We start from the raw sequence: 23,661 nt of genomic DNA, 5'->3' as shown, positions 1-23,661 counted from the left end.
TCAATATTAGTTGTGATGCCCGCCACTGTAAACTGTGAGACACGTTCGAACGTCCCGACGGTTCTTGCCACTCGGCAAGAGGAAACAACTGCAGAGCTCATGTTAGCAGATATGCAGGTTCGATGGGGATACGATGAGAGAGTGGCATTGCCGCGAACGTTTGTCGAAACGGGAACGTGCGTGATTTCATAGTGCGGGACCCCACCTCCACTCGTGCCCCGCATGCTGCTATCAAGTGTCCAGCCAGTGCCCAACTCGTTTGAGCTAGACTGGGGCATTAGCATGTTAAATTAACACTCCGGACAGTCCCGTCCCCGAATACCGCCGCGGAAATGAGCTATTCCCGATGCACTCTGATGCGGTTCGTCGCGTTAGTGCCACATACCCGTTCCATCATCATGAAAGGTGATGGTGGAGCGCAAAGACGTGGCCCAGTGGCCGTGGCCATGGCCCAGTGACTGGGCAACGGCGTTCCCCGCTCGGCACTGTGGGAGGCGAAGTGAGAGCTGACCTGCGGGATTGTCGTCGGAGGGTCGGAGGGCTGTGTGTGCCAGAAGCACCAGTGGCACGATTGATAGCCCACTTGCGTCAAAGCCGTAGCACGAGGTCTTGTTCTCCATGTAACCAGGTTTCCTCCTCTTCCTAAGCCTCAAATGTTACGTCGTGTGGCGTTGGCGGTATGTGGTGTTGATGAGCATAGGACTCAAGCTGGCAGTGAGGGCGCATGGGGCGCCGAGTGGGCGCAGCGTTTCACAAGCCGCAGGAGCAGGAGCGATCTTCTGAGGATCTGATCATCTATGTTTGCTTTACGGTGTGTTTGTTGGCCGAGCAAGCCGAGCATTTTGAGGTCATGGGCGCATTGTGCACTTGGGAAGAATGATGGAAAGAGCACGCCAAGGACGCAAATCATAGGTGTCTGCAGCCTGCACGTCTGCCTGATTATCCACATGTGACGCATGAGGAATGCGGCAGTGAGAGGTTGAGTCTTAACGGGCGGAACAAGTCAGAGTCTCGCGAGGATAACTGTCGCTACCGACAGGTTATTCCTTCGAGGTATGGCCATCTCCGACCGGGTGAGGAGAGCGGGCGACACGGCGGTGATCTCCAGGCCTCCAGTCCTCCAGGCCTCCAGGACCATGTAAGTCTCTGCCTGGATCTCGCTCCGGGGAGTGCGAGATCCATTGCAAAAGGAGTTCATTCGTGTCCCCGACAAGCCGCACAGCGCTGCGACGCGTCTTGGCTGTTCCCGGCGGCTGTTCGTTTTCTTGCAAGGACGACCACCAGAAGACGAAATGCAAGGTCGTAGCTTGGACGTGAGATAGACACAGACGTGGATGCATGATATGTCATATCGCCGACCAGATCCGGGCCGAGGGAAGGAAGGCATTGGACAAGAGTTCCAGCCTCTCTCACGACCCACTCAGTGGGTCCTGAAACGACATACCTATTCATCTAAAGGTCTGTACCATTCCTGTGCAGTTCCCGGTTTCCGAATAACAAATCGCTTCCTTGGAGCTTGGAGCACGGCCACGGTCATCGTGGCTGGCCGCTAGTAACGTCGCCCCACAAGATCTAAGAACGAGTGCTGTGCACAAAGACCAACGAGGCTGCCAGGATGGACAAGGACAAGTGAACAGATTCGGTGCTGTGAACAGGATATCAGGAGAGCGGCTTGGCGTTGCTGTTGCCAGCGGCCAGACTGGGCGCAACATGGAGCGCATCACTTTGTCAACACAGTAATGCGAGTCGCGGTTTGTCACCCATGTCAACGTTTGTTGAGGTCTGTTTGATCACATCCCACCCACTACTGTTATCGACGCGTCTCGGTCAAGTTCGCTACCAGGCCGAGTGAAGACACGTGTTTCCGGTACCGAAATGGATGAATGAGTCGATTCAGTTTGGAGGCAAGATTTTTTTTCAAATGCTACTCCCTTTAACCCTTAACTCTACCAATGCTTACCAATTCAAAACCAATAGCTGGCCTAGCTGGCGGATAGCTGGCGGATAGCTGTTGATACCCTGAACAATAGCGTACTTTCCTAATCATTACCCAATCACCCAAACCAAACTCTGGGCTGGGTAACGCAGACAGACGCATTCCCTGAATTCCTGCGTGGCTGCAAGCTAAGCCAAACATTTGAACCCTGAATCGCTAGGGGTGATGATGCCCTGATTTCTTGTACAGTTGAATAGGATGACTGGGTGGCAAAGAGTACGTTGGTTAACAGGGTTTCAAGGGAAAAAGGGAAAATGAGACCTTGTAAGATTGCCGAAAGTGGATATTAAGCTTTTAATTGGTTGTCGCTGTTGCTTTTGATCTTTCGTAATTTGAAAATGACATTTGGTCTGTTTGAGCTGTTTGAAAGCTATTGAAACTGTATCAGCCATAGGAAAAATGACCTTCCCTTCTTGGCTATCCCAAAGCAATATTAACAGCCAACCTCATCGCCTGCCTACCCCCCTTTTCGTCAAATTCCCCATCCCAATTCCTTTTCACTATCTCACTCACTCCCCCTGGGCACATCACACACCATCTCCACCAACCATCTGCCCCTCTCTATACGTCTAGCTGCCCCCCTACTTAACGCAACGACCAACAGCATTCCTACGCCTGACGGCCAGCACCCGTAGAACAACCAAGTGTCCTCTGATCAACTTTTGAACTATACGTCTACTACCCGGTAGGTCGTCGCCGCCAGCTAGATGTACTTTTACCTTTACTTTTGCTGACTTTGGGTCAGAGATGTTCTTCACCGCCTTTTAAATCGCCGCACGCGCGGAGGTCCAGCATCATCTTCTATAAGAAGACCTTTATTATCAACCCCTACCCACTCTCCCAAAGTCTCCTCTGAACCACCCGGTTCCGAAAATATTGCCCATCATGGCTTTCCCAACTCCAACCCTTCCCTGTACGACCCAACAGCCATTCAGCCCACCCTCTCTGGCATCAGCCCAGGTCTCAACATCAACGCCCCCATAAGCCACAATCCTCTGCCTACGGGCCCCATGACATCGTGAGTTGCTATTCCGCTGGAACAGGCACGTGACGCCACGTACTAGCTAGCTAGCCAGATTGAATTTGTTTTGCTCCCGCGCTTGATTTCCTCCTGCGGCTGTCTTAGATGACAGAATCAAGCGCTTGATTTCCTCCTGCGGCTGTCTTAGATGACAGAATCAAGCGCTTGATTTCCTCTTGCGGCTGTCTTAGATGTCAAAACAAGTCCACCAGCTGACTGGATCCAGTGAACTGAATACCACTGGTACCCGGTTGCCACGTCTTCCTCAAAACACCCCATCCAAACTTTACAACCTCACCAACATCACCAACACCACCAACATCAACACCACAACCACCAACATGTCTTGGACCGACTCGTTTGTCCCCCTTTCGTCGTTTGAAGACGAGTGGTCGCAGTTCATGAATCTCGACCACGGCTACAACAGTGGCGCTGTCGACAACTCCAGCGAAGACTCTCCAGCGTCTGCGGCATTAGGCCTCACTCCAAATGACCTGACGCCAACTGGCTCTCACTCTGAGACGCCCAACCCGATCGAATCTGAGCCCAGCAAGTCTCTTATGGACTCTGTTTTCAACTCGGACGAGATGCACGCTGTTGATGCTGGCATCTCGCATGACGCGACCGACCTCTTCAACGCGATTCTCGCCGGAAACCCGCTGCAGCCGGACAACAGCGTGTTTGGCTCGTCGTTCAACTCGACCATCAGCGGCGTTGGTTTAGATGTCAACGCACCGCCCGCGGTCGATCTGAACGACATCCTTCGCAGCTTTGAGGTGGTCACGGCCCCTACTGCGGCACCAGTGGCGCCGGCGACATCCAACTCGGACACGGACGCCGTTGACGTCGCCATGGCGCTCAATGCCCTGGATTGGGTACCCGCGCTCGCTGCTGGCTCAACTACGGCGTCGCCTGTCCCCGTCGCGATGAAGCGCAAGCTCACCGAGACGGCTATCGAGACTGAGGACCCTGCCACCAAGCGTTCTCGCTCTTCAACACCGGTCGTCAAGCGGCCCTACCGTCGCCAGTCCACCAAGAACACCCTGACGCTTTCGCAGCTGGCAGCGGCCGCATCGTCGGGTTCGTCGCTCGTCATTGAGCAGCTCGAGGATGTCGAGCCAGCCAAGAACGAAACTGAGGTCGCGGCGACGATTCGTCTCACCTCCACTGGCAAGCCCTCGACAGCCCGTCCCAAGGCGGTCGTCCCCGAAAAGTACATGAAGAACGGGGAGGCGCAGACCATCACGGGCATGTCAACCGAGCAGATCTTAGCATACCCCAACTGGGAGGCTCTGATGGAGGACGTCGACGACAAGCACCGCACCGGTGCGCTCGCGTTCGGCAAGATGATCACCGAGAACCGCGACAAGGCAAAGTGGGCGGCCAAGAAGTCGCGCGACGAGCGAAAGCAGAAGGTCGAGCAGCTTGAGGGCCAGGTCGAGCAGCTCGAGAAGAAGAATGACGGCATGCGCCAGGTCCTACTCGGCCTCGTCCGCAAGGGCTTGGTCGACATCTCCGAGATCCAGGAGTACATCTAGTGGACTCGGCCAAGGGAGCACGGTGATCGGCAACGGCACCTGCTCAACAAGTTTTTCGTTATGTCTTCTTGGTGTGCCAGTTGACATGTTTGACGGATCACGAAGGGTTGTCCAAAGGATGGAGGCGCGCCTCGATGGCCGTCTTCGAGCAAAGACCGAGCGTGCGCGCTCGTGAGCTCCCCAAGTTTGCGCGTGCTGTTTGTCGTCTGGCACAGTTGGCGCATTTTTCGTTTTCGTAGTATTTTATTTTCTTCGTTTCCCTCTTCGCTCTTCACATCCCCCCGGGTCTGTCCATCACTACATTTCAAAACCCTGCACGCCGTGCAGCTGGCGGACGCCTGGCCTGGTTTTCGTAACCAGAGTTACCCCTTTTTATATAGACGTTTATGAATCATTTTGTCAAGTGATGAGGCTGTTGGGCGGTGGTTGGTTGGCTGGTCTGGTCGAGTTAGGGAGGCAAGGAATGGAACGTCATTACAGAAAGTTGGGTCACTTGGTCACTTGAGCATGTGACCGATTCAACTAGCTCACTGTACCTCACTGGGCCATCATGCCGTCTTGAGTCTCCCTCTTACCTCTCTCAACAGTTGAAAGCCACGCAGTCACCAAACTCACCTTCTCTCTGTACAGTAGACTCACACATTCAAATCACTAGTCAGTCATCTGCCTTTTATCGACATTCCACTCATCCATGACTGGCAGCACCGATCCAAACAATGACAGGTGGTGGCCACCGTTCGACGAGGTGTGGCAGGCAGCAGCTGGCGCAGGCAACGCCATTGCAGCCCTGGCGTCATCCCCATTCTCAGGCGTCGCCTGCGCACACCAAGGTATGCAATGTCAGAAGTAGAGGCGTCCACCCGCTGACAGCGACAGCTGATGTACCTTCCCCACCCGCGGGGGCATCACGGGCAGTCCGGTCATTCGCCACTGAGCCTCTCCCTTCTCCTCCGCCCTCATCCACACCGCCTCTCCGACCAGCGTCGCCGGCGCCCGTTGCTCCAGCCGTACCCGGCGGATTTGTGGGCCTCGCAGCCGCTCACCCCTACTCGACCGCGTTCCTCATGGGAGCCATGTTGACAGGGTCGTGTCTCGCTGGGGCGGCAGCAGCCAACTATGGCTTTAAGCGTGGTGTGGGGCGTGTGCCGCAGATCGCTCGCCCGGGTTCAGGTTCTGACGTGCATCTCGCTCGTCTCGAAGAGCTGTTGCGCGATTTGCAGAAGAACCAGAGCCAGCTGGTACTAGCCCAGCGTGCCGCCGCTGCCAAGGACGCAGCAAAGGACAAGGAAGCCGGTGCGCCCAACCAGGATCTCGCACCCCTTATTGCGCAGGTTGGCGAGGGCATCTTGCCACTCGCCACACAGATCGGCGAGCTCGACTATAAAGTCGCGGCAGGGGCTGGGATGCAGCGCAAGATCCTGGCTACGCTTGATTCTGTGCGCGAGACGCAGCGCAATGAGCTTCTGATTCTTCGCCAGGAGGTTCAAGACCGGCTCGTTGAGAGTGCGCGCACGCTCGATGCCGCCAATGAGAAACTGCGACAGAGCCAGAAAAGCATGACAGGGGCGCTGCGCGACAGTGTCAAGGCCGACATGAAGCAAGTTGTAAGTCCCCCGTGGTACTGTGTTCACAATAGCTGCAACGCTTGGAGGAGCTCGAAGGCCGGCGTAATGCCACCGACGTCACAGCTACCAGTCCAGCGAAGGACGTGGCCGCGGAAGCAACTCTGCAACCCAAGCTTGAGTCTGAGCCACAGCCCGAACCTTTGACCGTTATGGACATCAACGTTGAGGGCTCCATCGCGCAGTTGTCAGAAGTTGCGAAAGCGTCCGAGTCGTCCGATGAACTGGGTTCCGACGACATTCGTGCCGCCATCAACGCCATGATCGCCGAGGTCAAGGCCGCGGAGCCACAGCTTACGGAACGTCTTGGTGCTGCGTCCGCCGAGTGGATGATGATCAAGGCCGTCAAAGCCGCCGAGCCATACCTCTCGTCCGAGGGCCCTGGAAGCGCTGCGGCCAAGCTACTGCTCGCCGTCAAGGCCGCAGAGCCATTCGCGTCGCGGCGGATGGACGCGGCGGCGGCCGTGTGGAAAATTGTACTCACCGTCAAGGAGGCTGAGCCACATCTGCAGCACTCTAAGCACATCGGTCCAGCCGAGTATGAGATCCTTCGCGCGATCAAGGCTGCCGAGCCGTATCTCGTCCAAGATATCGATATGGGTGGCGCCGCGTCCAAGTTCCTCCGCGCCGTCAAGGCTGCCGAGCCGCGCCAACCACGGTTTGGGAGTGAGAGGGCCGAGACACAGATTCTGAAGACTGCCAAGTGGTCCGAGCCCGTGTTGAGGAAGCATGCCGAGGTGATGGCCGAGGGGGCCTGTGCCTCAAAGAGCCAAGACAAGCCCCTCCCAGTACAACCTGCTTCACCACCGGTAGCACCACCTGCAGCATCATCTGCAGCACGTGGTGCTGCAGAGCCTCAGTCTCAGAGTCCTAAGACAGCACCGCGCCGCCGCCCATCAAACCAGCCCGTTCGCTACCTGGGCGTGAACGAATCGGGCGATTGGCACTTTACGCTTCTCGCCCCGCTCGAAGCAGCTGGGGACGGGATGCATATCCAGTCCCGCGAGATCATGCTCAGCCACGAGTCACACCGCTCGTGGGCTGGCGAGCTGCTCTCCCTCTGGCACTCGTGAGTCACTTACCGCGCTTGTGCTGAGACAGATCTCACGAGTCGACGTGTTGGTCAGTCGGCCCGTTCACAACAGCACTCTTGCTCAACCCCGACGTTGACATGGTTGTGTTAGACGGTGCGTGGTGGCGTTGTTCGAGTGATGGCGATGTGTACACGGTGCGCGAGAAGGTCGCCGATGATGCGGATTAGGCGAGTAGTAAGGAAAGAGAGTTTGGTCAGAAGAAGAAAAGCAGCCAAGAACATGTAATGATATCCCATCTTATGAATGCACTCGTCTAATCTACTCGACGATCGAGTCGGTCATCTCGCCACCAGACGCTTGGGCGTTGTCGACTTGTGACACTGAGACCATTTAGTCGATACTCGAGTCGACGAGGAGGACCCGGGGGCGCTGTCATCCCATCCCAATCATGGCAGGAAATTAGGCACTACTCAAAACGAAATGACCTCCACTTTACGGCCGGAACCGAAGCCATGAACACATAACATGATCCTACCAACTTGAACTTGAGGTCCACATTACAACACGCGCCCAGCATCACAAGACTTAGACACGCATATTCTAGCTCGACCATGCCGCCCCCCCCTCACCTGACTCCCGCCCAGATCGCCAAGCAAGCAGAGCGCAAGGCTGCCAAGCTCGCCCGCAAGGCGGCAATGGACAATCCTCGCCAGCTGACGCCTGATGAGGCCGCAAGCCGGCGCATCATCGACCGGCGCTGGATGACTGTCGGCCCAAAGCCACAGCACGGCACGCACACGGCTCGCGTGGTGACTTGGAACGTGAGCGACCTATCTATCCAGCTGATCGCAGATGTTGGCACAGACACTCGTCCGCCGCGACCTCTTCCCGGGCTCAGACTGTCTGCGATGGAGCGACCGCAAGGCGATGCTCCAAGCCGAGATGGAGCGCTACGCTGAAACGGACGTCATTTGTCTCCAGGAATGCGATAGGCTGCCGGACATGCGCGCCGCCGTGCCGGGGCACGAGGCGATCGAGGCCCGTGGGCCGGGAAAGCTCCACGGGTTGGTGGTGCTGTACCGCACTGCTCGGTGGCGCGTGCGTGCGTCTCGCGCTGTTCAACTCGACTTGGAACACCTCAATCCTGGTGAGGGGGCTGAGGCGCGCGGCGGCAGCCGAGCGACAAAGAACATGTGCCTGATCGTCGCGCTCGAGGACACGAGCACGCCCGGAAAGGGCATTGTCGTTGCTACTACACATCTGTGCGTTCAACTACTTTTACAAGGGTTGGTTAGTTGACATCAGCTTCTGGCACCCCAAGTTTGAATATGAGCGGACACGGCAGATCATTGTGCTCCTCCGCGCTATCCGCAAATTACAGACCAAGGAGGGGATCGAGGGGTGGCCTGCAATGTTGGCAGGAGGTGAGTGTTGCTTGAGAGGACGATTCGACTAAGACCAGACCTCAACTCCCAGCCGGCTGAGACAGCGTACCAGATCCTCGCAGCGCCCAGTGTCCCGCTCCATCCCGAGATTGTCGAATCGCTCAACTTGTCTCGGCTGGTCCATACGAATGTAGCCAAGATCGGGGTAGAGCCCGGAAGCGAGCCGCCCTCGGAATCGGCGAGCGGGACAGCCACGCCTGCAGTCAAGGAGAAGGACGACGAGGACGAGTTGCCCGATACGGACGAGCGGTCGATTGCCGGCACACGCCGACCGATTCCGGGGGACGGCATCGCCACACTCGATGAGCTGCTCGCCATGGCTGCAGAGGTGTTGCCGACTCCGGCGCGTAGCGCTTATGGTGTTACGGAATGGGGTAGCGAAACATACGCTGCGCGTGGAGGATTCAAGAACTCGACTGGCGCCGGCGGGAATGAGCCAGCCTACACTTGCTTTACGCCGCTGTTCAAGCTCACACTTGGTGAGTGTTTGTTCAGTAACTGAAGCTAACAGTAGACTACCTCTTCGTGCTGCCGAGAAAGGGTGTTGAGTTCACCCAAGTCCTCGAGCCGCCCAAGGTAGCTGACCTGGGTGAGGGACTGCCCCGTAAGGGTATCTCGGCGAGCGACCACTTGCCTGTCGCCTGTGAAATTTCGTGGACTCCGTGAGAGGCCCAGTAGAGCGAATAGAACAACCATACAGTAGTTCATTGACGAGCAAGCAGTAGTTCATTGACGAGCAAGCATACGTCAGTAACATGAACAATCACAATGCATGACGAGATACCTCATGAGCCAAAAGCAAACAGAAACGACACAAGAACCAAAGCCCAACTACTGTAATCCAGACCATCCCCGCTTATCGCCGCTTATTGCAGCCAGGTCAAGCCGGCGCATAGATGCCAACCTTGCTAGTCTTGGCACCCATGCGCATGAGACTGAGGCACAACTCGAGTCCACACCGCACGGGGTCGAGCACCACCAAGCCTAGCTGGCACGAATCGGCTATTGCAGCCTCGAGACCAACCATGCCAGCGCATCCTAGGATGATTACGTCGGCGCCCCGGCGGTCCTGGAGCACGTCGGCGGCTGCCGTACAGAGGACCTTGATGACTGAACTGCGTGGCAGTTCTTCGAGATCGAGCACCGCCAAGCCAGAGGACACGATACCTGCGGAATTCTTCTTGCTCAAGCCCATTGCGGCAATGTCGCGCTCGAGTAGAGGTTCCCACCGCGGCGAGGTGGTGAGGATACCAACGCGCGAACCGAGACTGCTCCCCATAAGAAGCGATGCCTCGAGAATGGACACGACGGGAGCGGTGCTCAACTCGCGAAGCGCCTGCACTAGAGGGTGGCCAGAGAAGCACGCGACCACAAACTGCCATCAGCTTGGAACTGGACTGGGAGGAGGGAGGAGAACGCACGCCATCCCACTTATCGACGTGTGCGCGTAATTCGACGAGACACGCTGCGGCCGACAGGATCATGTCCGTGACTCCCTCGATACAAGGAGGCGCATGGGCGGCCGGCGCAGTGTAAAAGTCGAGCTCGACGTCGGCATTCAACGTGTTCCGGATACTCTCTGTAAATGCCTGGCGTCAACTCGTGTCATCATCAAAGCTCACCTCTGTCGCGTTCGGGTTGATGACGAGCAGGCGAGGCCGCCTGGCGGGATCGTGTGAGAGGATGAACGGCATCGCAAAGGTGGACAAGCCAAAACAGACGGCGATTCTTGATCAAGACCAAGAGCTCAAGACTGGCTGGCAAAGGCCGGCCTTTGTGTCCGCCGCACGACATGGCATGGGAACGAGCGCCTCCATCACTGTACAGTACAGTACTGCAGTTATCGCGCACGAGCTCGATGTGCCGAAACGGATGGTGGCGCCAGTTGTTGGCCTGATTTGGCGAGATTGCCGTGACAACGGTAATCCACATCGCCACACTCGGTCTTGGCCGCCGAGGCTGACGTCGTTATCGGCTTAGGCGGACTTGTCATCTTGCACGACGACCGGGATCAAACCATGTCCACCGCCGTGTTCACCGCCCACCGCCCACCGCCCACTTGGCTCGGACCATCTCAAGGCTCGAACAGCATCAAACACATTGCATGCACAATGTCTATATTGCTCCACTCTGCGTGGCGGACAACTATGAACATATTGAGGGGTCAAGGGGCCCCACTATTGCAGGCCCCACTATGGCCCCACTATCTAGACCTTGAGGTTACGCGACTTGCCGCGCTCCTCGACCATCTTGGACATCTTCAGACCCTCAGTTGTACCGAGAGCCGCAAATCCTTGGACCACGCCGCTCCAGTCTCCATCGACCATCTCCTGCGAGAGCTTGAAGCGGCCCTCGATACGGTCAATCTTGATCTGGATCCCGATAATTGCTTTCTTGAGCAGGTCCGTGTACCGCTCTGGTGCGTCCGACACCTTCCACTTCTTCTCGTGCGGCGCCCGGCCCTCCAACAGGTCTGTGAGGTCGTCGAGCTGCTTGGCCAAGAATGTACCCGCCGCATCGTCGTTCTCGGCCAGCACCGTGATGCGGCCGTACACTTGCACAGCGGCATAGTTCCAAGTCGGCACAACCTTGCCAGAGTCGGGCTTTGTGGCCACGTAAAAGTTGGGCGTGACATAGGCGTTCACTGGCGCGTTGAAGAGAATGAGCACTTCGTCGTCGAGCGTAAATTTTGGCGACGCAGCCGCGGCCTCACGAAGCGCCTTGGACTGCGGGTTGGCGCGCGCCATGTGTCCCCGCAAGACGCCGGGCGAGCCGTCTGTCCCGGGGTCCAGAACGAACGGCATGTGCGACGTCTGGATCGTCGGGCCATGCTGGGTCTTGATCGCGGTCGTCAACTGGCCGAGAGGGAAATTCTTGATAAAGTCCTGAAGGACTCCGACATCAAGCTCGGCGTGGTCGGCGCGGATGTGCATGGCGGTGTGGTGTAGCGGCTACGGTGAAACGGTGTGGTAACGAGGAGGTGAAATGTTGTTACGCTGAAGCGATGAGTGGGGGGCTAGATGCGGGTAGCCAAGACAACAACAAGATATAGACGATTAACAATGGACCGCGTCAGTCGCTCGTGACTCGAACACAAAGTGGAGTCTCCCCACCTCCACTCCCAAGAGGACCGGAACTTCCGGCCAAACCGGAGCATTTATCCGGGATCTAGCCAACCAGGAGTGGTTCATTTCTACTCTTCCTAACTTGTACGTGTATCTTTTCCCTAGTCATCATGAAACGCCATCAATCCGAATCAAACAAGCCAGTTGGAAAGCGCCTGCAGAGAGTCGTCCCAGCTCTGATTGCGCTCAATCTCCTTGAAGCTGTCGACATTCTCGCCCTCAATCTGGGCGTGAAGGTGGGGGTAACCTGGCCGATTAGCCTGAACCAAGTGCCAGTCATCAAAACGCGGGATGTGATGACGCATGTCATATTAACCCCGCTTGAAGCGAGCCAAGTTGCGACTCCCCACCGGGCTCCGATGCGGATCGCGTAGGCTGTGGTATGCAAGAGGAGAAGGACACACCCGAGAACCACGACACGGAATGTCAGACCGCAAGCGGAGCGTTCCTACGCCTCGTGCTCTGGGGTACATCTCCCGTTGTGTCGCACGTTCGCGCACCACCTCACAACACTTGACTCGAATCTGAAGGAAACAGTCGACTCACTCTCGCCACTCGAGGTCTGGTCCCAAGTGACGCGCTTAAAGGCCGAAAGACGCCCATAGTCCATGCGGAGGATGGCGACGGACGGGACGTTGTCAAAGAAGCGCTTCAGTACACCGGGAACCTGCTGAACCGTGGACATGTGAACGAACCCGTCCTTGAGGTCGAGCTCGGTCATCATGATCGTGTCCGATGCTGCAAGCGGCTGGTTGAAGTAGAAGCTGCCATCAGCGCTCGCTCGATTGCAGCTTTGCGCGCCCAACTCGACGCGCATCGGAACTGTGACCGTGTCCTCGGCTATCTGCTCGGTTCCCGAGCGATCGCCGAGTCGGCCAATTGCCTTGAACCGAAAGGCGGCGTGGTTAAGCTGCAGTCGTGTCCGAGCCGTGCCTTCGGAATGGGGTATGTGAGTGTGCAGAACCCCTTCCGTGGCTCCGTGGGCGCAAGAAGCGGAGGACCAGGACCAGGCTTGCATGAGGCCAGTGGACTGTGAACCGGTCCCTGAGATGACGCGGTCTCATGCCGCTCACTCAGATTCCACCAGCACAGATCAATCACGCACAAGCACAGGGACCAAGCACGACACTCACCGGCTGTCGACTGAAGCCGAGGGGATGATCTTGTAGACGTATTGGGGGTTTTGTGCCATTGTGCTTAGTCGGCGGAAGGTTCTGAGCATGTATTAGTGGGTTGGATGGTTGAGAGGAAGAAGAGTTATGGGCAGGAGGTGTTTGAGTTGAATCGTCATCGTCTGCCAACCTCGTGGCGGTATTTGTAACGTGGCTTGTGCGTGGCTTGACCGTCGATCTCTTATTGGAATGATACATGACCTCTTATTCATTTGCCACCCAATAGCCACGTGGTTACCACTTTGAACGGACGAGCACTTTGGCAGTTCGGCATCAGCTCGAGCTCCATCGCACGTTGCTCTGAAGATTTCCCGCCAGGCCAGTCAATTGGCACGTGGGCTGGGCGAGCTGTTTCCGCAGCCAGTCAACAGTAGAATGGAGGTTCCGCATCCGAGAGGTGATGATGCAATAGGCCCAGGCCACTTGGGCACGCGAACGGGGACGGAGACGGAGACGGGCGGTGTTGATCGGCTGTTCTGACTCCCCTTGGGCGGCAACATTGGTGGCCCCAAAGGCCAAAAGGTCGATTACCGCCCCGAAGCCGTGCGCGGACCGTGACGTACCTCACATCAGCTTCAGAATCAATGTATTGTATCTAATGATTGGTTATTATTGGTCTAAAATGTTCTAAACGTCATCATCTTTACTATTGATTTGGGCCCAAAATATACGTCCGAGCTCGGCCGCGGTATCTCTTGTCAGGGCCAACATAGTCACCACGTGACTAGGGGCCTTCTATACATGGCCACTCAACTTATGGCCTGGTGAGCAGGTGAGCAACCTTTGCGCGGAGATTGACGGACAGTTTGTATCCACTCCAACGCCCGTCACCGTGTAAACCCATGGCCTTGTCATGTTTGACCGCCGTTAGCTTGCCCACAACGCCAGTCGATGGTGCAAAACCTGATGGCAACGCGCAGTATAATATCACTGACTTGATCCACCTCTCTGATCCTCATTCTACTCAACTACCTCCCTCTCTCCAGTGTCCGCACACTACAGTCCCATAACAATATAACAACAGCCAAAGGCAACACTTGATTTTATACAAACCTCACCCTAAGCCCAACTCACCATGATCGAACCCATCGAGGCCGAACTGGCCCGCCCGCCCATCTTCAACAAGCAACAGGAGTTGACTCTCCGCGACGAGGAGGTCGAGCGCGACGGGGCCGTCACTGGCAACAACGATTCCGACCAGAACACTCTCCACGAGCAGCCCATAACCCAAAAAGCCAAGGGTCGCATCATTGTCGACTTTGAGCACGGAAGCAAGGAGAACCCACGCAACTGGGGCTACGGTCGAAAGTGGTTCTGCACCCTCTCTTGTGCCCTCCTCTGTCTTACTGTCGCCCTTGGGTCTGCCATGCCTACTGGTGACCTCAAGTCGCAGGCAGAAACCCTCCACGTCTCCATGGAGGCCATCTTCTTGAGCATTTCGCTCTTCGTTCTCGGTTTCGGTGTCGGCCCTCTTGCCTTTGCGCCTCGTGAGTCACCTTGAGCGGACATTGGTGTTTCTCTCTTGCTAACATTTCACAGTCTCCGAGCTCATTGGCCGCAAGACCGTCTACTCCATCTCAATCTCCCTCTACTTCCTCTTCACCCTCCCCTCGTGCCTTGCCAAGAACATTGCGACCATGCTTGCTGGTCGTATGATCGCTGGTATCGCTTCTTCCGCTCCCATGACCAACGTCGGTGGATCGATTGCCGACATCTGGGCTGTCGAGGAGCGTGGCATCCCCATGGCCATCTTCTCCTCCACCCTCTTCATGGGTCCCTGTCTTGGTCCCCTCTTCGGTGGCTGGATCTCGCTCAAGACTGGCCAGTGGCGTTGGATCTACTGGGTCCTCTTCATCCTCTGTGGTGTCGTCGCTGCCTTTACCTTTGTCATGCCCGAGACCTACGAGCCCATCCTCCTCCGCCGCAAGGCCGCCAAGCTCAACAAGGAGAACAACACCGATGTCTACGTCTCCAAGCACGACCTCGACGCTGTCCCCTTCAACCAGCAGCTCAAGACGTCGCTCCTCCGCCCCTTTACCCTCATGTTCTGCGAGCCGATCATCCTCTTCATGTCGTTCTACCTTTCCTTCATCTACTCGCTTCTCTACGCCCTCTTCTTTGCGTTCCCCATCGCCTTTGAGGAGATCCGTGGTTGGAACATTGGTATGACCGGTGTCTCGTTCGTCTCGATTATCCTCGGCATCAGCCTCGCCATGGCCATCATGCCCATCCAGGAGAGGCTGTACGCTCGTCACTGCAAGAACGGCCCTATTCCAGAGGCTCGTCTCTATCCCATGCTTGTTGGTGCCATCATCATGCCGATCTCGCTCTTCGTCTTCGCATTCACCTCGTACAAGGGCATGCACTGGATCGGCCCTGCCATTGCCGGTGTCCTGTTCGGCTTCTCGATGCTTGTCATCTACATCTCGGCCAACTCGTACATTGTCGACTCGTACTCCAACTTTGCCGCCTCGGCCGTCGCTGCCAAGACCTTTATGCGTTCGTGCATTGGCGCCTCGGTTCCTCTGTGGATCACGCAGTGCTACCACAACATGGGATTCCAGTACGCTGGTCTTCTCCTCGCCATCATCGGTTGTGCCATTGGGCCCATCGCCTACATTTTCTTCTTCTATGGCCAGCGTGTGCGTGAGCGCTCGACCCGTGCCACCAAGGGGTAAAGTGCATAATATTTTCCCCTTCTCTCCACCATTATAGATTCTAGACACATTTTCCAGGCATTACTGCATTAGTATAGCATACCATAGCATCAACCTATAGACACATCATGCATTCCAGCTGTGTAATATTATCAACAATGTGGTTGAGGAGTGGTGGCAGGGGAGAGTTAGTGGAAGCGATGGAGCAGATCGTAAGCAACTCGTTTGCATCTTCGAGTTGCTTTTGCTTGCTCTGTCGCTCGATCGCTCAGATACGCGGCGTGCTGGCTTGGCTGAAAGCCATCCCAAACAGTTTCGTTGTCCAGTGCGACATTCGATGGTACCTGCTATACGCTACGGATCCTCCTAGTATTATCAAGGCCAGTATTCCTCCTTGGAACACGTACAAAATACATACGCGGTATTGCTACCTCCATTCAGCCAACCTCCAAGCTACCGGTGGGCTCGAATAAGCCAGATAACGACGAACCACCTACGACAAGACTCCTTTACTCAAACGCTCAATCACCGAAATACGCACACCAGCACCATGGCGGACGACGAGATGCCGGCCGGACTCATGCTGGAGCGCTTCATTGCGGACAAGTTTGCCGCCATGAGCCTCTGCGTGCCGTCCGATGACGTGTGTGACCCAGTATCAGAGCTGACAGCAGGTGGAGATGATGGCGCGCTTCGTGGAGGAGGACGGGATCGAGCGCGAGGACAAGGTCGAGGGTGTGCGTGGTATGCTCGAGGGTGTTGTGGAGGTGAGCTCAATGTGAGGAAAGGATTGACGACAGACGATGCCTTCTGAGGACGCGATCAATCCCGCGATCGACGCGATTATCGACGAGCAGTCCCGTCTGGCAGTGATCGAGGCTGAGGCTGAGGCCAGAGCGGCTGCAGAGGAGGAGAAGGAGGAGGAAGAGAATAGCAAGCCTGGCGTCGAGGCTGTGCTTGCGAGTTTGACCGAGGAAGAGCTTGCCGAGGCCCGAAAAGCTGCATTGCTACGCCAGTATGCGTATGTCGAGGGCGGTCCAGAGGAGGAGCGGTCTGAGGGACCGCCGCGCGGCGCGTCCAAGGAGGAGGCAGAGGCCAAGAAGGCGGCAGAGGAGAGGCGCAAGCTCGTGGAGGAGGCGCTGCGGCTGGATTCACGCAAGAAGAAGTACCGCAAGCAGCAAACAAGTGAGTCGGACATTCTCACGATCAGTGCTAAAGACAGTCGATGACCCGCTGGAATGGAACAACCTCAACCGCGAGAAGGTGCAGGCTGTCGCTGCCCTTCAGCGGACAGCACATGCCGACACGGCCAAGCAGCGCAAGGACCGCGACAAGGCGGCCCTCGACAAACAGCGCGCTGACCAAGCCAAGGCCAAGGCCGACCGCCAGAAGAAGGCGCAAAAGCAGGAGCGGAGGGGTTGAGAGCAGCAGACGTCGGTACTCATTATATACAATCACTACACAATAATCTAACCACCTCGCACTAGGGCCGCATAAGCATTGGACGCGTCCACCTTGTTCTCCCTACAACTGGTGCCCATCCTAGCTATCGATAGTCCTAGGAGCTGGCCTCATCGTTGGTACCCCTGCTGTTGATACTCCGGGTTAAAGTCGTAATCGCCTGCGAACTGCTGCTGTGACTGGTAACCGCCAAACTCGCCTGCCTGGCTAAATTGCGCATAGTTGCTGGGGCCGCTCTGCGAGTTCCGCTGCTGCTGTTGTCCGTACTGCGGCTGATACCCACCTCCACCATAGCCGTTGATTACTTCTGCCGACTGCGCGGGCCACTCGTTTGACAGGTGCTGTTGGGTTGCAACCTGGGGATACGTACCGCGCTCGAAGTACTCATAGTCGTCGCGCACCATCGGCATCTCGAAGCCGGCCGGGATCGACAGCGTTTGGTGTGGGTGCATCGCGCCGTGCTGAGTCGCGCTCATCAAATGCGTCTGCGACGTGCCGCCGTTTTGGTTCACATACGTCGTGGTGCTCACCGAGCTCACGCTCTGCCTGTCCATAACGTAAGAGTCGCCCTCGTACCCCTCACTCCAGTAAAGCGGCTCGCCCCCGCTTGAGCGGTAGTCGAGAGGCGCAGGTGGGAAGTAGTTTGGGTCCTGGGTGTGGACCGGATTGAGCAGAGGATTGTTGAGCAGCAGCGTCGGCGTGAGCTCATAGACTTGCTGCTCGATGCCGTTGGTTTGCTTATTGTCTGTGGTGCGCTTGCAGATGTGGATACGCGGCTCGGTCGACTGAACCTCGTCGCCCCAGCCCTTGGAATCCGGCCCAGTCTCCTGTCTGCGGATCATGCCGCCGGTGCCACTGAAAGTCAGTACTGCTGATGGAGACATGCTCACTCCCAGGTACACCTGATGTCCACGCCTGTGTAGATCTGCAGCAACTTGGCTGTGTTGATGTGGCGCACCTCAATAAACGATGGCGAGATGAGCAGCAAGTAGGGCGGGTGGAAGACAATGTTCTCGGCCTTGCCCTCCCAGTCGATCGCCTGGCAAGAGCGGTTGGGCAGGCCGTGTTGGTCGACATAGAAGCCGAAAGCCTCGTAGCACAGGAGGAACTCGCGCTCCGTCGAACGGAACATGGCAATGGGCTTGGATGTGGCCAACTCGCAGCGGCGTTGGAGCTCGGCCAGTTCAGGTCTGTCCTTTGTTTTGGCAGCATCGAAGACGGGAATCGACCCTCCCTTCAGGTCGGAGAGGTTCATGACCTCGAAGCCCTTTGCACACACGATCACAATCTTGGCCTTGAGGAACTGTACGTTCATTGCCTCGGTCGCGATGAAGAACTCCCTGTAGAGGCGGAACCAGTCTGTGTTTTTCTGGCTGAGGAAACCGCCGAGGCGACGACGATCTTCCGGAGCACGGTTCAGTACCGGCTCCAATGCCCTGAGCACAGAGGTGATGCCTTTGCGCTTGGCGTAGAGGACCAGCGTGCGGTCCGCAATCTGTCCAACGGCGAAGAAGACAATGTCGCGAACTCCGCTGAGCCGATGCGGCGCCGCCTTCACCTGAGGGGAACTTGCTGTTGGCACTAACGCCTCCAGGTGGTACGCCAAGAGACTCTGCGAAGTTTAGCTTATTGAGCAGCAAGCGGCTCACCTTGTCCGCCAGCACCAAGACGATGCCAAACTCCTCGAGGATCGCGATCTGCGTGACGGCTTTGACGTGTAAGACCTTTCGCAGCGAGGAAGGGTCGTGCTGCACGCCAATCCAGAGGCCCTGCTCGCAGCCGATCGCCACGAGCTTGCGGTGGTCGGCAGTCACGAAAGGAGCCGAGCAAGTCACTCGGCCCGTGTAATTCTGCTGCGCGTGCGGGTGGACACCGTAGAGGGGTGCCACGTAGAACGTGTCCAGGCTCAAAGGCGTGAACTCGAACACCTTGTTGGCCTCGTTGATCTCCGTACGCAGTACCTGGCCGTGCTTGAGCTTGTCATGCCACAGGCTACGTGATTGTTTCGAGTCGGCCCACAGGGTGTACACGCCATTGCTCGCCCCCGCGCCAATGACCGAAAACTTGAAAGGGTACACGGTCTTCGAGTCGGACTGGGCATGGTCCTTACTATCGTTGTGACCCTTTCCGCCAATCATGGTGAGCATGCCCATCGAACGGGTGATGGCTTGGTCGTCAAAGTTGCCGAGCTTGAGAAGCTCTAGCGGAATAGGCCGCTCCTTGATGGTGTATCGAAGAGAGGATCCAGCTTTCGACTTTGTCACCTTGACCTGCACCAAGTAGTTGTCGAAAAGGAGTAGCTGGAGCTCGGTCCAGGAGCCACCGATCGAGTTGTCAGACTGGCGGAACACCTTGCCTTCATGGATGAGCTCTCGCATCGGATTCAGCAGCTCTAGATCGCGAGCTGCACGGTGTCCAAATTTGCCGCCGTTGAGGTTCGTGTTCCACTCCCACAATGAGACCCTGGCCTCGTTGACGGCGATTCCCTTGTCGGCAGCCCTTGTCAGACCTGCGATCAAGTCAATGACTTGGCCGATATCAGCAATGTCGCTGTCGGTGTCCGCCGACAGCCCTTTTTCCTCGAGGACAGCCTGCTTTTGCTTCATGATCTCAGAGAGAAGCATATTGTAGCGCGGAAAGCGAGGAAGGGGACGGTAAATGTAGTGGTTGAGGTCGTGTCTCTGAACGGCTGCTGGGTGCGACCGTGCCTCCTGTAGTGTCAATTTTGTCCTCGTGCCAACTCACTTGGAGGAACGCAGCGAAATTCGGGTTCTTAGACTTCTCCTCGTCAATTTTTGCTTTTGCGATAGGGTAGTGGGGCATGTACTCCGCGTACGCCTCGTTCCCGTTCAGATACGCGTTGAGCATCAGATCCGACACCATGCCAACTTTGGGGTGTTGTTTGAGCTGGCGGTCGTGCAAGTCCGCGAGCAACTTCTCGTGTACCGCGAGAATGGACTTGTAGTTATGGAAGACGTCGTCGATGAACACCTCGAGCCGCGAGCGCTCAATGATCTCCTTGTCGGACATTCTCAGCGGCGTAATGAATATCTTGTCGATAAGTTGGAGATCGTAGACGTACTGCATCTCTGTTTTGATGAGCTCCCAGATGTTGTGTTGCAGGCGGCATTCCTTGCTGGACATGGTCTTAAGCACCGTCGGTGACACAACCTCGTTCCATTCGAGCTTGCCATGCGGGTCGCGACCTAGTGACGCCTGGAACAGCTTGAGGCGAGAGATGTACGAAATGTTTTGGATTGATCCCAGAGCCTCCTTCAAGAAGTCGCAGTCGGGTGACTCGGGTGGCGTCTTGTCAAGAATGCCTTGGATGATCTGTGGATAGCACTGGAGGTGACTGGCCGGATGCTTGAGGAGATAGCGGAGGTCAAGGCGACGTTCTGTGGTGCTCGATACTGCCTGTAACCAGTGTGAGAACGGGAGATTTTCTTCGATCAGTTTGTTGAGAAGTGTGTCGGCCTTGGGGAGGTTGTCGATGTAAGGCGAGTACAGTGTTTCGAACTGGCTGGCCGAGTCGAGGAAGATGTCGCCGACATTCTGGACGAGCGGGCCCTGCTCGCGAAGACGTATAGCAAAGTTCTCCAAAAGAGCTCGCGACGCCTGACGGATCTCGACAATGTTGCTGAACAGCCCGCGCACATACTGGTCTAATGTGCCGTAAGGCTGCACAATGGGCGGGCTGGCGGTTTGCAAGGGGATGAGGAATGTTTGTTCGATGAGGCCAAGGTTAGCCTCGTAGCGCTCCTCCTCAATGATAGCCTTGCGGATGAGAGTCTGGCGCGTTTGCTCGTCCTCGCTCATCAGGGCCCGCTGAGTTGCTGGAACGTCTTCCATCCAGTCCTTGTCATTCTTGACCACGGCCATGGGCTGTCGGCTCGGTCCTGGCTCGTCCTCGACGACGACGGTTAAGAACGAATTGGGCGACCTCGTGTAAGGGCAGCGAGGGCTGTAGCATCCGCCCTTTCCGTTACAGCTCGAGGAGTAACACTTGGTTGCCATAGTGAGAACACCCTTGGGCAAGGAGACGTCTTCGCCCATGCCGTCCAGGTCACTCATAAACTTGAAGACGTCATCGGGGGAATCCCGTATTGGGCGGGGCACCCAGTCGGCCTCGACGACCCACAGCTGCGACTGAAGGGACTTTGCCGTTTGAAGGGCAAAGCGTCTATCCGCAGGGCCGTCGCGGGTAAATGGTGGTTGGAGAGTGCCGATGGCGTATACAAGATCCGTTCCCGTAAACGATCCCACGTACGTGGTGCCGCCCTTGATGTGTGTACCGCGAATGACTCGGTCGCGGACCTGTACCGCAGTCTCGCTCAGGTACGCTGGATTAAAGAAGCGTAAGCCATTCATCTCGTCGTCTGCCCCATCATCGTCATCGCTCGTTGCGTACTCGTCGTCCTCGTAGAACTCGCCACCCCCGTTGGCCTCATGGATGTCGAGTTTGCTCTGGTACCATCTTGCTGGATTCCGCTGGCCCGAAGGCTCCGCCCTGGGCATGCCGTTCGGCCGGGGTTCCGCATACGCGCTGGAGGACGAGGCGATGGGCTCATACTGTGTAGAGTAGTCGTAGTTCTGCCCACCCCAATCAGACTCATCAACTCCCAGCTCGTCGTACAGGTCTTTACGACCGAGGATGTTCGGGTGCGACGACGGAACGCCGAGCGTCGCGCGTCCTTCCGAGACAGGCCGAGCATCTGGAAAGGCCAATGGTGCTGGGACCGGCGACGGGATGGGAGACGGCGTCGCCGCTGCCTGAGTCTGCAGGCTGTTGACGCTAGACGACGGTGCAAGGCGTTTTGGGTCAAACCCGCGTACCCATGAATGCGCTTTGGGTGTGCTCGACAGGTCCTCATTCTCGCCCATCACGCCGATCTGCTGGCCAGTAATGTCCAGCTTCGAGTCGTACGCCAAGTTGTCGTCGACATGCGACCCACTCTGGGCGTTGGACGTGTGGTTGGAGCCGTTCACATATCTCTGTGTCGAGTGGGAAGGGACGCTAGTAGGAACAGTTGATGCCGGATCAAAGTACCAGTCGCTCCTGTTGTGTGAGGCCCCCGTGTCGTATGTAGAGGACGCGTCGAGGACCTGTCGCAGAGACGGGGCGTCTGAGTCGCGCGGCATCCTAGGCGAGGCATGCCGCTGGTGCTCATGCTGGGTTGGAGGAAGCGCTACGTCGTGCTGGGATGCACCTAGGTTGCGCAGCGACCCGGGCGGCGAGTCGTGCGTGTGTGCTGAGATGGACGGTTTGGAGACTGGAGGCAGTGCGGTGGGAGGAGTAGGCAGAGCGCGCCTTGTGGGTATAGACCGTGGCGGTGGCATTGGCGGAGCGTTGCGAGAGCCCGACGTCGAAGATGCAGTTGGTGCAGGAGCAGGCGGAGGAATCGGAGCAACGACAGGTGCAGGAGCCAGAACAGGTGCTGGCGGCCGCGGCTGATACAAACCTTCCGCTTGTCCCGGGATCTTTGGAAGGGCGCGACGCACGCTACCCTCACGCGTACGAGGTGGGGGAGGGGGAGGAGGGGCGACTGGCAAAGCGCCGCGCATCTCACGTGTCAAGTGGTTGCCGTACTCGGTCTCACTTGCCCCCGTCGATGAACGTGAGGGCATGGTTGTCGATGGGTGCGTACGGCCGTGGTTATACGGATCAAAGTCGCCCATGCGCGCCCCAGGCGACATGTTGTCATGGCCATGCCCGTTGTTGACGTTGCTGCTCATGCGCGCAGGCGACTGCAGCTGTTGGGCACCGAGCACGGGGCTGTAACCTGGTACGGACGGGAGGAGCGCGCCAGGAGGCAGCGACGAGCCAAAATCGAACATGCTGGCATAGTGGTCCGTGGGTGGCGGTGGCCGGTTGGAATTGGGCATGGCGTCGGGATGTTGACACGTCGCGGGCGTCGACTACTATCGCCAGCTAAGATGGGAACAGACGTCAACGCGAACCAAGGAGACTTTAAAGTACGAGATTGAGGTCGCTGTGCGGTTGTGGAGATGTTCGTGCTGGGCGTGGAGAGCTGTGACCTTTGAGGAAGACGAGAGGCGAGAGGCGAGTGGTGGATGAGGGACAAGTATCAGAGAGTGAGGTTGTGAGGGCGAATGTGGGTGTTGGTGTGGGTGTGGGTGTGGGTGTGGTTGTGATTGCGGGTTTTGGTGTTGGTGTTGGTGTTGGTGGCAAGGTGTTGAATGTGATTGATATAGTGATTGTGGAAGTGATGAATGATCAAAGTAGATAAATGGTTGCAAGTGGGTCAAGTGGGTCAAGTCGTTGATGATGATTGAGTGGTCTGAGTGTAACAAGTGTTGTGCACAGCTTAACTCACTTTCCCTTGAGTGTGGTTCTCTGTCGATGTTGGTTCTCACTGCTGGTCCCTTTGGCCCTGGGTATAGCTGGGTAAGCTCAATGGTCTAGATGGTCTGTGGCATGTGGCATGGCATGTGGCATGTGGCCTGTGGCCTGTGGCCTGCGCTCCTACCCTATTTGCCTTTTGCCACCATCCTGTCACATTCTCATCCTGTGCCTCTCTCCAATAAAGCTGTGATCCTTGAACGCCCCATTCACCACTTGACTATAG

The 23,661-nt window shown here is 56.9% G+C and overlaps 9 protein-coding genes across 9 annotated transcripts; 5 read left to right on the top strand and 4 right to left on the bottom strand.

Moving 5' to 3' along the window:
• Positions 1-3,006: 3,006 nt before the first annotated feature.
• On the top strand, positions 3,007-4,555 carry CcaverHIS019_0603510 (uncharacterized protein; the record flags this gene model as incomplete). The annotated part of the gene is made up of 2 exons (XM_060602799.1): positions 3,007-3,014; positions 3,244-4,555. 2 exons carry the CDS (start codon positions 3,007-3,009, stop codon positions 4,553-4,555), a joined length of 1,320 nt encoding a protein of 439 aa, XP_060459157.1.
• A 691-nt stretch (positions 4,556-5,246) lies between these two features.
• CcaverHIS019_0603500 (uncharacterized protein) lies at positions 5,247-7,438 on the top strand (the record flags this gene model as incomplete). Its single annotated transcript, XM_060602798.1, has 4 exons — positions 5,247-5,385; positions 5,432-6,159; positions 6,192-7,246; positions 7,279-7,438. The coding sequence occupies 4 exons, from the start codon at positions 5,247-5,249 to the stop codon at positions 7,436-7,438; spliced, it is 2,082 nt and encodes a 693-aa protein (XP_060459156.1).
• Positions 7,439-7,822: 384 nt separating this feature from the next.
• On the top strand, positions 7,823-9,322 carry NGL2 (uncharacterized protein; the record flags this gene model as incomplete). Its single annotated transcript, XM_060602797.1, has 5 exons — positions 7,823-8,032; positions 8,064-8,473; positions 8,517-8,635; positions 8,674-9,135; positions 9,171-9,322. The coding sequence occupies 5 exons, from the start codon at positions 7,823-7,825 to the stop codon at positions 9,320-9,322; spliced, it is 1,353 nt and encodes a 450-aa protein (XP_060459155.1).
• Positions 9,323-9,536: 214 nt separating this feature from the next.
• On the bottom strand, positions 9,537-10,350 carry CcaverHIS019_0603480 (uncharacterized protein; the record flags this gene model as incomplete). Its single annotated transcript, XM_060602796.1, has 3 exons — positions 9,537-10,031; positions 10,078-10,245; positions 10,279-10,350. 3 exons carry the CDS (start codon positions 10,348-10,350, stop codon positions 9,537-9,539), a joined length of 735 nt encoding a protein of 244 aa, XP_060459154.1.
• Positions 10,351-10,863: 513 nt separating this feature from the next.
• On the bottom strand, positions 10,864-11,589 carry CcaverHIS019_0603470 (uncharacterized protein; the record flags this gene model as incomplete). Its single annotated transcript, XM_060602795.1, has 1 exon — positions 10,864-11,589. The coding sequence occupies one exon, from the start codon at positions 11,587-11,589 to the stop codon at positions 10,864-10,866; it is 726 nt and encodes a 241-aa protein (XP_060459153.1).
• A 323-nt stretch (positions 11,590-11,912) lies between these two features.
• CcaverHIS019_0603460 (uncharacterized protein) lies at positions 11,913-12,973 on the bottom strand (the record flags this gene model as incomplete). Its single annotated transcript, XM_060602794.1, has 3 exons — positions 11,913-12,028; positions 12,328-12,545; positions 12,915-12,973. The coding sequence occupies 3 exons, from the start codon at positions 12,971-12,973 to the stop codon at positions 11,913-11,915; spliced, it is 393 nt and encodes a 130-aa protein (XP_060459152.1).
• A 1,055-nt stretch (positions 12,974-14,028) lies between these two features.
• Positions 14,029-15,631, top strand: CcaverHIS019_0603450 (uncharacterized protein; the record flags this gene model as incomplete). The annotated part of the gene is made up of 2 exons (XM_060602793.1): positions 14,029-14,440; positions 14,493-15,631. 2 exons carry the CDS (start codon positions 14,029-14,031, stop codon positions 15,629-15,631), a joined length of 1,551 nt encoding a protein of 516 aa, XP_060459151.1.
• Positions 15,632-16,160: 529 nt separating this feature from the next.
• Positions 16,161-17,032, top strand: CcaverHIS019_0603440 (uncharacterized protein; the record flags this gene model as incomplete). The annotated part of the gene is made up of 4 exons (XM_060602792.1): positions 16,161-16,253; positions 16,285-16,377; positions 16,411-16,795; positions 16,833-17,032. 4 exons carry the CDS (start codon positions 16,161-16,163, stop codon positions 17,030-17,032), a joined length of 771 nt encoding a protein of 256 aa, XP_060459150.1.
• Positions 17,033-17,181: 149 nt separating this feature from the next.
• TUS1 (uncharacterized protein) lies at positions 17,182-22,957 on the bottom strand (the record flags this gene model as incomplete). The annotated part of the gene is made up of 4 exons (XM_060602791.1): positions 17,182-17,926; positions 17,962-18,683; positions 18,721-19,782; positions 19,817-22,957. The coding sequence occupies 4 exons, from the start codon at positions 22,955-22,957 to the stop codon at positions 17,182-17,184; spliced, it is 5,670 nt and encodes a 1,889-aa protein (XP_060459149.1).
• Between the last annotated feature and the right edge of the window lie 704 nt (positions 22,958-23,661).

Source organism: Cutaneotrichosporon cavernicola (genome assembly GCF_030864355.1).
Source record: "Cutaneotrichosporon cavernicola HIS019 DNA, chromosome: 6".
NCBI lineage: Eukaryota > Fungi > Basidiomycota > Tremellomycetes > Trichosporonales > Trichosporonaceae > Cutaneotrichosporon > Cutaneotrichosporon cavernicola.
The sequence above is the reverse complement of the archived record's forward strand: the minus strand, read 5'-3'. Positions and strand labels throughout refer to the sequence as shown.